The following is a 13,841-nucleotide window of genomic DNA, read 5'->3' as shown; positions in this document are numbered from 1 at the left end:
TATAAAGATAACAACTTTTCCCCAAATTAACCTAGAGATTCAATGCATTACCAATCAAAATCCCACAAGGCTTTTTTTTTTCTTTGAGAGAACTTGACAGACCTATGCGAAAATTTATATGAAAGTAATAAAGGTCATCATCAGCCAAAGCATTCTTTATTTATTTTCTTTTTGAGACGGAGTTTTGCTCTTGTTGCCCAGGCTGGAGCGCAATGGTGCGATCTTGGCTCACTGCAACCTCCGCCTCCCGGGTTCCAGCGATTCTCCTGCCTCAGTCTCCCGAGTAGCTGGGATTACAGGCATGTGCCACGACGCCCGGCTAATTTTGTATTTTTAGTAGAGACAGTGTTTCACCATGTTGGTCAGGCTGGTCTCGAACTCCCGACCTCAGGTGATCCACCCGCCTCAGCCTCCCAAAGTGCTGGAATTACAGGCGTGAGCCACCGCACCCAATCCACCCAAAGCATTCTTAAAGAACAGAAGAATAACAAGGAGTCACTTTACCCCAAATAGAAGAAGTTATTATGGTGTCTATATAGTGTTTAAGTGGCACAGGGGCAGGCATATAGATTGAAAAATTAGAGATCATAGAAAGAGATCCATGTACATATACCAACTTATGGCAACAGTGACACCATATAGTAGGAGGGTGAAGGATTTTCAAAAATGGAGCTAGAAAAGGGGATTCTTGGAAAATCGTGGAATAAGAAGCACCAAGAATCTGTTTCCCATCTGTACAACAATTACACCGGCAAAATCTGTCTGACAGAACCATTTTGCAACTCTGGAGTCTATGCACAGGTTTGTTATTTCCAAGAGAAGAGGTGGATGGCAAACTCTGGTTAATTTCAATTTCAGATCATAGCATGGTAGCAGTTACCCATTCCTTACTCCTGTGTAAGGGAGCCATGAACAGGTTCCAGGAGCAGCTTGTACGCAACTTGTAGAAGCCAGGGTGGGCAAAAAGGACTTTGTCCCTTTTAGGAACTGGTGCCCTGATCACTGATTGGTGCTTCTGATCGTCAAGGTGCAGAAAGACAGGCAATCATTGTTGTACACTCTCCCATTCTGGCTAAAGAGACTTCCAAGGAATTCAAAGGGCTGATGCCTTTCTCTTTCTTTCTTCCACTCTCCTTCCACCCCCACCTTTCATTTTTTTCTTTATTTCTTTGGGGAACCAGGCATTTAAGGTCTAGAACATTAAAAAGCAACCACATTTATGGGTGAATTTAGAAAGTCACTGTGCATCAGCAGGAAAAGGTACAGCCTAAGAAAAGATCTGCAAAGACCTCATTTTTATACCTCAGGGTGACTCCTGACACAGAGACAGCCTATAATAATCAAAAACCAAAAATCAGCAAACTCTGGAGAAGGGGGAGAATCTGATTTCCAGTTACCACATTACTAGAGTTAAATATCCAGCTTTCAAAAAACATCACAAGGAGAAAAGATGTTTCTCCTGTTACTACGTAGTAAGTAGTAGGCAAGGGTGGCCCATTCAAAGAAAATATAAACCAACAATAGAAACTACCCCTGAGAAAGGTCAAATGGCAGACCTAAAAGACAAAGACTAAATCAAACATCCTAAAGATGCTCAAATAACTATAGAGTAAGATGTGTAAAAAGAAAAAAAAAAAAAAACTATGAACAAAATGGAAATACCAATCAAAAAGAAAAACTAAAAAAAAAATTCTGGAGTTGGAAAGTACAATACCTGAAATAAAAAATACACTAAAGAGATCTGAAGGCAGATTTCAGCAAGCAGAAGAAAAATCAGCAAATATAAAGATAGGACAGTTGAAATTATTGAGTCTGTGGAACAGAAAGAGATCTTAAAAAAAATGTAGAGAGCCTAGGGGAACTACAGGATACCATTAAAGAGGAAAAAAGAATCACCAAAGAATACTTACAGTGTGATTACATGCATTTGAAGCTAATAGTTGATAAAACTAAACTATTATATAGATATGCATACAAGGTAGAAAAACATTAAGCAAGCTGATCAAAATTAAATTAAGTGGTCAAAAAAGGTACATTTTGTTACTTGGGAGTATGCTCAATTTAGTTCCCCCAAAGATGAAGTTCAACTCAAAGACTCCTCTATTTATTCCCAAGACCTAAGAATCAATAGATGAAGCTCAATGTCAAAGACTCTTCTGTTTACTCCCAAGAACTCAGAATAAGGAGAATTAGGAGATAATTGGTTTAATTATACCAATCAAACTTTTATCACATTAATTCTATCTTAATTAACTGGTCGATCTCCTCACCCTTTAAGGAAAAAAGGTAAGCCTGGGCAACATAATGAGACCTTGTTGCTTCTAAAAATTAAAAAAATAAAATTAGCTGGGCATGGTAGTGCATTCCTGTAGTCCCAGTTACTCAAAAGGCTGAGGCAAGAGGATTACTTGAGCATAGGAGGTTGAGGCTGCAATAAGCCACAATTGTGGCACTGCACTCCAGCCTGGGTGACATAGCAAGACTCTATCACCCAAAAAAGAAAAGAAAAGAAAAAAAGGTGGAAAACAGAAAGAAAGAAAGAAGCCTTTTGAGTGCGATATCAAATACAATAAATATAATATTACATATACCTTATTAACATCTTGCCTCAGCTAAATCTGTTCAAGTAAAGATAAATAAAATAACAGTAAAAAAGATGTTTCTCCTGTTACTATGACTCCTCAGTGGCAAAATAGGTATTTGGAAGGAGAAGGTGTTTCCTCAGATTATTAGGATCCCTGAAATAATTCAATAAGCAATCCCTAAACAACTGCAGTTTAGAGACCAGAATGCTCTTTTATAAAACACCTTACCGTCCACAAGCAATCTGAGTGACAATGCTTCCCATAAGTTCAAAAACTTTCCTTGGGTTTATTTCATGACTGGTAGAATTATGGCCCAACTGACCATACCCTCCAGCTCCAAAAGTAAACACTCCACCTTCCTAAAAAAAAGACAAAATCCCTTATCATTAGAAGGCATAATAAAGAAAATAACTGATCTCCAGAAAAGTAAGTCCAACTCTTTAATATAAACTCAGGTTTTTCTCTTCTAAGAACTGTCTTCATAATTTAACAGATAGATGGCTCTTTCAAAGTAAAATGTCATACAACTATGAGAATTCCAGGTAATGATGTTTTCACCATTATAAAATATTTAAAGTAGACACTGAAGAGATACAAATAAGTATTTATTTGCATTGCCTTTCATTATCATTATACTGTCTTGCTGGATTCCAAGTACATATACAAAACTTCACAAAACCTAAAAATGGTATCTTCACTTTTCAAGGTAGTTACTGCCTTACATAGATGTGCTGCAAAAAGAGTACATGTAACCAGAGTGCATAAATATACCAATTTTTATTTACTTATTTATTTTTTCAGACAGGGTCTTGCTCTATCACCCAGGCTTGAGTGCAGTGGCATAATCACAACTCACTGCAGCCTCAACCTCCTGGAGTCAGGTGATCCTCCCACCTCAGCCTCCTAAGTAGCTGGGAGTACAGGCATGCACCAGCAAGTCTGGCTATTTTTTTTACTTTTTTGTAGAGATGGGGTTTTCCTGTGTCGCCCAGGCTGTTCTTGAACTCCTGGGCTCAAGCAATCCTCTTGCCTTGGCCTCCCGAAGTGCTGGGATTACAGGCATGAGCCACCGTGCGTGGCCTTATAGCAATTTTTAGCATACAGTTACTATAATATACAGATGTCATTAAAAAAAAACTCCTCATAGAAACATTTAACTAAAGCAGATGGATCACCTGAGGTCAAGAGTTTGAGACTAGCCTGGCCAACATGGCAAAACCCGGTCTCTACTAAAAATACAAAAATTAGGGCCAGGCGTGGTGGCTCACACCTGTAATCCCAGTATTTTGGGAGGCCAAGGCAGGCAGATCACGAGGTCAGGAGATCGAGACCATTCTGGCTAACAAGGTGAAACCCCGTCACTGCTAAAAATACAAAAAGTTAGCCAGGCATGGTGGCACGGACCTGGAGTCCCAGCTACTTGGGAGGCTGAGGCAGGAGAATCGCTTGTACCCGGGAGGCAGAGTTTGCAGTGAGCCGAGATTGCGCCACTGCACTCCAGCCTGGGCGACAGAGAAAGACTCCATCTCAAAAAAAAAAAAATTTGTTAGGCGTGGTGGTGGGCGCCTGTAGTTCCATCTACTTTGGACGCTGAGGCAGAAGAATCGCTTGAACCCAGGAGGCGCAGGTTGCCATGGGCCGAGATCATGCCACTCAACTGCAACCTGGGCGACAAACCGAGACTCTGTCACAAAACAAACAAACAAACAAAAAAACATATAACATATAACTAAATTAGAAGTTCTGTATTGGAAAAAAATCTGTGATAACACAATCACAATTAGTATTCTTCAGTTCAACTGCTTTTCCTCATAGTTGTAGCTATATAGGCAACTTTATATCCTGCTTTCATCATTTAATAGCGTTATTACATACCGTTATATGAGAACATTCATTTTTCTTTTTTTATCATAGAAAATTTCAAGCAAATACACAAAGGTAAAGAGAAAATATAGTAAATCACCATATAACCATCATTCAGTTTCAATAACTGGCAAAAGGTTGGTTATTTTGTTTCACTGGTGTCTCCCTTTCCCTTTTGGGGGTATTTTCAAACAAAACAAAAAACACTTGAGTGCTTTAAAGCAAACTGTGGTCATCATATCATTTCACCCACAAATGTGTATGTATCTTCAACAGCATATATCTCTAAGAGATAAAAGTATATAACCATAATACTATTATCACATTCACAAAATCAATAGCCATGTTTAAATCTTCCTGATTATTTTACTGCATCATGTCACAAAGCGTATGTCTGCTTTGTTAGTGAAGTTAAAAATAAGTAAGTCGGGTGGGGCACGGTGGCTAACGCCTATAATCCCAGCACTTTGGGAGGCTGAGGCAGGCGGATCATTTGAGGTCAGGAGATTGAGACCAGCCTGGCCAACATGCCGAGACCTCGTCTCTACTAAAAATACAAAAATTAGCTGGGCATAGTGGTGTGCGCCTGTAATCCCAGTTACTCGGGAGGCTGAAGCAGAAGAATCACTTGAACCTAGGAGACGGAGGCCTGCAGTAAGCCAAGATCACACCACTGCACTTCAGCCTTGGCAACACAGTGAGACACCATCTCAATAAAAAAATATATATATATATATAAAATAAAAATAAGTCAAAGTGTGTCAGCCTGATACATCCCCATTAGGCTTAATGGTCTTTGCCTGGATTCATTATTTCATCAGGGAGTCTAAAATGGTGATTTTCTAGTTTTATTATTTTCCTACAGTTATGAACTGAAATTCTTCTATAAATAATTTGACTCATTAACTATTAAATTACCTAAAATACAAATTGCAAATGAAAGGCAGAATACTTGATTCTTTCCCATTATTGACCAGTTAAAAAAAAAACATGAGTGTTGTCCTAGCAACTTCCAAAGGTAAGCAATAAGTTTTGCTTATATCGATTTGCGGGAAGAGAAGATCATTACAAACTCATGGATTTTTTATAGATCTGATGTTTTCCATTTTTTGCAGTCATTATTTCTTCTCCATATCCAGTGAAAGCTCCTTCAAGTTGTTCTTCTGACAGGACTGCAGTAATCTTTGCTTTTTTATAACACAAAATGCCCAAAAGTATTCTTATACGTATTTGTTGCCCCAGACATGGGATCGGACTCTTCTCTAAGAAGCCCTGGTTCCTTTTAGTGGAGAATCTATAACAATCAAGGGATTATCATTGTGTCCAGATTATACATGGTTCATTACTTCTAGGACCTTTCAGTGGTTATGGCAAAACAAAACAAAACAAAACAAAAGCATATTCTTGGAGAAAATAAACAAAGAGTTCATACTAACAATTGCAATTCAAAGTAAAGATCACAAGGTTTTAACTTAATTCCTATAGTTTTACACCTATCTCTTTTCTCTTAAGTTGAAAATCATAGTTTATAATACAGTAAAATAACTACTTCTTTGCTTTCTCCTATGTATATGTAACATATTAGAAAAAAGATAATAGCAAATTTACTTCTAACAGTAAGACTACAGAATGCACACTTGTAATCCCAGCATTTTGGGAGGTTGAGGTGGGAGGCTCACTTGAAACCAGGAGTACCAGACCAGCCTCGGCAACAAAGCGAGACACAATCTCTACAAAAAATTAAAAAAAAAAAAAAAAAAAAAAAAAAAAAAAAAAAACCAGCCAGGCACAGTGGCGCATGCCTGCAGTTCTAGCTACTCAGGAGACTGAGGTGGAAGGACTGCTTGAGCCCAAGAATTTGGTCATAGCTTCAGTGCACTATGGCTGTGCCACTGCACTCCAACTTGAGCAACAGAGTGAGACCCCCATCTCAGGGGAACAAAAAGTTACAGAATGCAGTTTAAGGGCCAGGCACAGTGGCTCACGCCTGTAATCCTAGCATTTTGGGAGGCCAAGGCGGGTGGATTTCTTGAGGTCAGGAGTTCGAGACCAATCTGGCCAACATGGTGAAACCCCATCTCTACTAAAAATACAGAAAATTAGCAGGGGAGTGGTGACGCACGCCTGTAGTCCCAGGTACTCAGGAGGTTGAGGCAGGAGAATCACTTGTACCCAAGAGGTGGAGGTTACAGTGGGCCAAGATCGCACCATTGTACTCCAGATTGGGTGACAGAGTGAGGCTCTGTCTCAAAAAAAAAAGAAGAAAAAAAAAAAAAGGAAAAGAATGCAGTTTAAGATTTCTTTGTGGATTCAGTTTATCCTTAGCGTATTTCCCCCTAGTGATGTACAGCAAAATGCTGTATTTTAAAATCACCTAAAATAATTCTTTCTTGTGTAGTTGTGTCACCAACTTGTTAGTTTTCCATTTTTAAGGACTAATATGTATATAATTTACATATAATTTTTACATATATATACAAAACTTTGCTTTTTTTTTTTGAGACGGTTGCCTAGGCTGGAGTACAGTGGCACTGTCTCAGCTCACTGCAACCTCCACTTCCCAGGTTCAAGTGATTCTCCTGCCTCAGCCTCCTGAGCACCTGGGATTACAGGTATCTGCCACCACGCTAGCCTAATTTTTTGTATTTTCAGTAGAGACAGGGTTTCACCACGTTGGCCAGGATGGTTTTGAACTCCTGACCTCGTGATCCACCTGTCTGAGCCTCCCAAAGCACTGGGATTACAGGTGTAAGCCACTGCACTGAGCCATAATTTTGCTTTTTAATTACATGTAACAGTTTCTAGATTCCAAAGTAAAAAATCATAAGGCAAGGCACATTTGTTCTGGCTATTAATTTTAAATTATTGTATTTTTAAAAACATACATGGCCAGGCGCAGTGGCTCACACCTGTAATCCCAGCACTCTGGGAGGCAGAGGCAGGTGGATCACTTGAGGTCAGGAGTTCAAGACCAGCCTAGCAAACATGGTGAAACCACATCTCTACAAAAAAATACAAAAAATAGCCAGGTGTGATGGCACATGCCTATAATCCCAGCTACTTGGGAGGCTGAAGCATGAGAATCGCTTGAACCCGGAGGTTGCAGTGAGCCAAGATCACACCACTGTATCCCAGCCTGGGAGACAGAGTTTTGTTCAAAACAAAACAAAACAAACAAACATACATGGCATATGATGTATGCTCATATTTCGGTCCCTTTCTTACAAAAAGACAGCTGTTCCATACACCTTGCTCTTTTCACTTAGCAATATATCATAGAAATCATTCCACAGCATAAGTATCTCATTCTGTTTTACACTTCACTGTACTTCATTACAGGGATGTACCACAATTTAACTCACGGATATTTGGATTTCTCCTAGTCTTTTGCTATTAAAATGCTACAATAAATGGTCTTGTGCATACATAATTTCAAATCTTTGGGGTAGATTCCTAAAAGTGTCTCTGCTAAATCAAAATGTGTATTTGTATGTGACTTACGTAATACATCTACAAATAAACTTGAAAAAAATGTGACATCTTTATGGAAGTATCCTCATATCTATAAACATGGCATGTCTTTCCATTTATTGTTTTTAAAAGTTAGTTTTAAAATCTTTCCTAATGCAGTTTTCCTAGTGTAGGTTTTGTACAGAAGACTATTTCATAAAGCAATCTTAATCTATTTACTATTTCCAAGAAATTCTTCCAGAAAAGCAAGACAGATGGATACGGAACATGTATTTTAACTTAAATCAAGGGAAAATAAAGTATTTTATTTTGGGGATATTTACAACTATCTAATTTTGTTAAAAATAACGTACACCCAAAATTCCAATAAACAAATGTCACTAGCTACTATCTTCTGACAGAGGAATACAAAAGAGTAATAGAATTAGCATTTCTTAAAACTAAATAGACACAAAAAGTTACTTATCCTAGAACATTAGGATGAATGGTTATCTGAAAGGCTGAATCTGAAAAGCATTAACATTGTTAGCCTTTCTGCCATAAAATTAAGTTTTTGGAATTACATCACACATGGTATTTTTTATATTTTGATAAATTTCTTCCAAATACCAATAACAAAAAAGGACAAGTAAAATGTAAGACTTGCCAACAGGAATAAATAAGACTTCAGTGATTACATTTGTAACCTGAACACCAAAATCAATAAAATATGATATTAGGTTGGTGCAAAAGTAATTGTGGTTTTTACCATTAATGGCAAAAAACGAAATTACTTTTGCACCAACCTAATAATAAGATTGGCAGGTATAATATTCTTTCTTTAATAAAGGCAAGTAATACAAAATACTTTAACTTTCATAATTGGTCATTATACTTTTAAAAGTGCCTTGAGTTCATTATATTCGACAATAATGAAGAGTAATTCTTGTCCTGCTAAAATTCCCAAGTAGAAAAATAATGCAGAATTTTAAAGCCTGATTAGAAGTTAATGCCTCTTTTTTTTGAAACAAGGTCTCACTCTGTCTCCCAGGCTGCAGTGCAATGGTGTGATCTCAGCTCACTGCAAACTCCACCTCCTGGGTTCAACTGATTCTCCTGCCTCAGCCTCCTGAGTAGCAAGGATTATAGGTGCCTACCACTATGCCCAGCTAACTTTCGTATTTTTAGTAGAGACAGGGCTTCACCAAGTTGGCCAGGCCGGTCTTGAACTTCTGACCACAGGTGACCCACCTGCCTCAACCTCCCAAAGCGCTGGGATTACAGGCATGAGCCACCGTGCCCGGACATTAATGTCTTTTTACCAATTTTATATACTATGTAAGACCAAAACAGATAAAGAAGTTTAACCAGTTTCTAACTTGACCAATGAAAAACTTGCAAATTCCTTTATATTAACATGACTGCAATAAATAATTCTCTGGTAAAGGTTAATTGAATGCTTTCATTTTCATCTAACTTCTAGTCACTTGAGAACTAAACAGTACTGATATTTAATTGGCACATACCCAAGACAGTGAGAGGTCAGAGTTAAAGCCATTGATAAAACTCTGATCAAAGCTTACTATAACTGCTTGCACAATACTTGGCCTATGAATAACAGACAGATTCATCTCCTCTATTGCTTGTATGAAGTATTTATAAGCCAAATGGAAACTACATTCAAATTAGGCTGAGCTACACAATATAAATGGGTTTGATACATATATCATGGCAAGCCTAATGAACTAAAATGGAATAATTTTATTCAAAGTATGACTTAAGCAGTATTTCATATAAAGCTGAGAAATTCAGCAATATACTATCATTACATATAATAGTATATCAATTCACATTTTATAACATAAAACAAAGTTGAAAAATTAGGTAAATTATTTTCAAGAATAAGTCTTTTTTCCCAGATAAATTATGTTTGAAATACCAATAACACTCAAGTTAAAACTTGAGAAAATATCATGAGAACATTGATTAATCATGAAAGAACTATGATGAGCAATAATAAAGAAGTTTTAAAAGTACAATACCTTGGTTAGTGCAGCAGTATGATCTTCTCCACAACAAATATAAACTATTTTCTGAGATCTTAGTGACTTTAGTAAATTAGGAACATACCTATCTGAAAATTCCAACAAGAGATGTTAATAATATTTTAAAAATTAAAACTCATCTAGATGTGTTTCCTCTACAGCTTCCCAAGCTCAGTAGACAGTTGTGAGCACATAATTTTAACTATGATTCAATGATTTTGTAGTACAAGCTTCCTAAGTCGGGTTCCCAGGCCTATCCATACTATTGTGATAAAGGAAGGACTTAAAGAGTTAAGCGCTAAACAGCCAATATGCCAGTCTGCACAGGACTCGGCAATCAAGGAATTTCAAAATTATTTAACTGCTTCTAATTTTCCACATATACACATCATTCTTTATATTCACTTCATGATAGTTATACCAACAGGAGCCTACTTAAAAGCCTGGGGAAAAAAATGTACTTTAGGCTGTTTTGTAGCAGAAAAGATACATGATATCCTAATATGACATATTCTTCTTAGGCAAAACAAGGTATTCTTTAATTCTTTGCTTATCATTACTAATCGTTATTAGATTAACAACTCACTTTTGTCCATTTCAGTCATTACAATTATATTGAACTATAAGAAATTAGCTTTTGTAAGTCAAATACTGGCATTCAACTCAATGTAATCATGAAAAATAAGTTCCAAGATCCCAACTTGTTTCAATTATAATTCTTTCAAATTCAAAATGTTTATTTTTAAGACTTTAGCATCAATGTTAAAAGTGAAGCCCAACCAAAGATTTAACCCAAATCATTTAAATATTTCCTTGAAAAACCCAAAGATTAACACTTCATATTACTTCCCCAGAATAATTTTACAGCTTCCTTCCACTAACCGTGGCCAACAGTGGATTAACAATTTGAAGTTATGTTTTTCAACTGTCTTTTAATAAATATCCAGTACCAAAGATGTTGCCCAGATATACTTTTTATAGTTCTTTAATGAAAAAAGGATATTTTGTGTCTTCCCACTGCATTCCCCAAATGGAATTTTTAAATAACATCTTATCCCCACCTCTACACCAGGGAACATACATTTCTCTCTTATACTAAGAATCACTGATCTATCTCAAAAGATCATCTCTTTTAAAAAACACACTTAAACTATACATAATGAGAACCTACCATTTTCATCATTAAGACCTAGCTGACCAAACTTGTTGCGTCCCCATCCAAAGATAGCTCCAGAAAGGGTGAGTACAAAACTATGGGCTCCTCCTGCTGCAACTTGCATGAAAGGGATTCCAAGCAAAGACTTAATCAGCTGTGGTGAAGTTTGCTTTTTACAGTCAGTACCTAAACCCAATTGGCCATATTTATTCTGTCCCCAACAGAAGACTTCACTTGCTGTAAAACAATAATGGAAAATTAACCATTTTCTTATATGCAAAAAATTTAATTTGAAAATAATCATTTCATTTAAAATTTCATACAAAGAGTATTATTTTGGGACATTCTTCCTATCATCAAAAGAATATAAATATTATTTTTAGCAATTATGTTTATTTTTCTTATATGAACATATACTACTACCTAGAAGAACATTTAGTATTAGTATACTTTAAGTTTGATTGACTACACAGAGGAACAGGTGAGTCACATAACAAGGAGTAATCTCATTTCCTTATGCTCCTCAACAGTCTCCTTTTAATATTCCTCAAGTCTCATTTTTATTCTGTAGTTTCTCCCAAGAGGTACTCATTCAAGCTCAAACTTCAGTAACTATCTGCTGATCACATTCAAAATTTTATCACTAGCCCAAACCTCTCCTGAGTAAAAAACCCACATAACCCACTGTTTACCTGACATCTATACTTGGAAATTTCAAAGGAACTTCTAACTTAGGATGCCCCCAGCGAAATTCATTACCCCCATCCTACTTCCCTGGACCTCTTTCCAGTGTTCCCCATTTTGGTAAATAACATCATAACTGACTCAGTAGCAACAATTATAAACCAAGGGAGTCTTCCTTAATATTCCTTTTTTTTTTTTTTTTTAAACTTCACAGATATCCAGTCTATCATATATCACCAATTTATATACAGTTTTCTTTCTAAAGAAAAATATGGCAAATAGATCCATTCCTCACCATCTTAACTGATTCCTATAATAGTTTCCCCTGCCTGTCACTTTTGCTCCCATACTGCCATCGTGTTTTGCAACTTTAGACATCCTTTTATTAAACTAACAACTGGCACTAAATAACTGATACACTAATAACTGAGTTTTTTTTGTTTGTTTGTTTGTTTTTGAGATGGAGTCTTGCTCTGTCGCCCAGGCTGGAGTGCAGTGGCGCAATATTGGTTCACTGCAAGCTCCGCCTCCCGGGTTCATGCGATTTTCCTGCCTCAGCCTCCCATGTAGCTGGGACTACAGGCGCCCGCCACTGCACCCGGCTAATTTTTTGTATTTTTAGTAGAGACGGGGTTTCACTGTGTTAGCCAGGATGGTCTCGATCTTCTGACCTCGTGATCCTCCCGTCTCGGCCTCCCAAAGTCCTGGGATTACAGGTGCGAGCCACTGCGCCTGGCCAATAACTGAGTTTTTTAATTGAAACTACAAAATAATACACACTTACAAGTAAGCTTCCTTCCAAAAAAAATCAGAATCCTGGTTCCTCTTTCAAGAGACAGCCACTCTTTTTTTTTTTTTTTGAGATGGAGTCTTGCTCTGTCACCTAGGTTGGAGTGCAGTGGTACAATCTTCGCTTGCTGCAACCTCCATCTCCCGGGTTCAAGTGATTCTCCTGCCTCAGCCTCCTGAGTAGCTGGGATTACAGGCATGTGCTACCACATCTGGCTAATTTTTTAAAAAATATTCTTAGCAGAGACGGGGTTTCACCACGTTGGACAGGCTGGTCTCGAACTCCTGACCTAGCGACCCGCCCACCTCAGCCTCCCAAAGTGGTGGAATTACAGGCATGAGCTACCACACCCAGCCTGAGACGAGCACTCTAACCAATTACTGGTAAGTCCTTCAAGAAATGTTCTATGTGCATATAAACAGACATTTGTATACATGTATAGAGATACTGTAAAAATGCAGATTTGATAATATTGTTCACCCCAAAAAATATATTTCAGTGCTTTCTCATTGCTCTTGGGATAAACACTTTAAACAAGGCTTATAAGGTGCTGTATGATCTACTATGTTTCCAATCTCTTCTCATATCAGTCTCTTCCCTCACTCGCTATACTCTAGCCATACTTGCCTTCCTTCATATTCTCCAGTGGCCACTTCTCACACACTTGCTGTTCTCTCTACCTAAACCTTCCCCTCATCTTTGTCCAGTTTATTTCAACTCTCTCCCAGCAGAAGCCTTCCTTCCCTGATCTCCTAGATTAAGGTCTAGTACCTCTGCTGTATGTTCTAAATACCCTAAAGTTTTTCTTTATAGCCCTTACCATAGTATGTAATTATATCATTATTTGAATGACTATATCACGAGGGCTAATAAGTAGTATACTGCTTATTACTGTATGCTGTAGTATGCCTAGTTCATACTAAGGGCTCTAAAAAATGTTTAGTAGCTGGGCACGGTGGCTCACGCCTGTAATCCCAGCACTTTGGGAGGTCAAGGCGGGAGGATCATGAGGTCAGGAGATAGAGACCATCCTGACTAGCATGGTGAAACCCTGTCTCTACTAAAAAAAAATACAAAAAATTAGCAGGGCATGGTGGTGGGCCTCTGTAGTCCTAGCTACTCGGGAGGCTGAGGCAGGAGAATGGCATGAACCCAGAAGGCGGAGCTTGCAGTGAGCCGAGATTGCACGACTGCACTCCAGGCTGGGCGACAGAGAGAGATTCCGTCACACACACACACACAAAAAAAAAAAAAAAAAAAAAAAAAAA

General features: G+C 37.7%; 1 protein-coding gene across 1 annotated transcript in view; it reads right to left on the bottom strand.

Annotated features, from left to right (window-relative positions):
* Window positions 1–412: 412 nt before the first annotated feature.
* The window catches only part of LOC108514898 (probable E3 ubiquitin-protein ligase HERC4), a 52,298-nt gene continuing 38,869 nt past the window's right edge, over window positions 413–13,841 (bottom strand). The window contains exons 7-10 of the mRNA XM_017851443.1: window positions 11,115–11,336; window positions 9,941–10,032; window positions 2,814–2,944; window positions 413–1,192 (exon numbers count right to left, since the gene is read on the bottom strand). Coding sequence (XP_017706932.1) covers window positions 1,186–1,192; window positions 2,814–2,944; window positions 9,941–10,032; window positions 11,115–11,336 — 452 coding nt within the window. The 3' untranslated portion in view covers window positions 413–1,185. The remainder of the gene's footprint in view (window positions 1,193–2,813; window positions 2,945–9,940; window positions 10,033–11,114; window positions 11,337–13,841) is intronic.

The sequence above is a fragment of the Rhinopithecus bieti genome, unplaced genomic scaffold (assembly GCF_001698545.2).
Source record: "Rhinopithecus bieti isolate Rb0 unplaced genomic scaffold, ASM169854v2 scaffold_33940, whole genome shotgun sequence".
Classification (NCBI taxonomy): Eukaryota; Metazoa; Chordata; class Mammalia; order Primates; family Cercopithecidae; genus Rhinopithecus; species Rhinopithecus bieti.
This window is presented reverse-complemented; position numbering and strand designations above follow the sequence as displayed.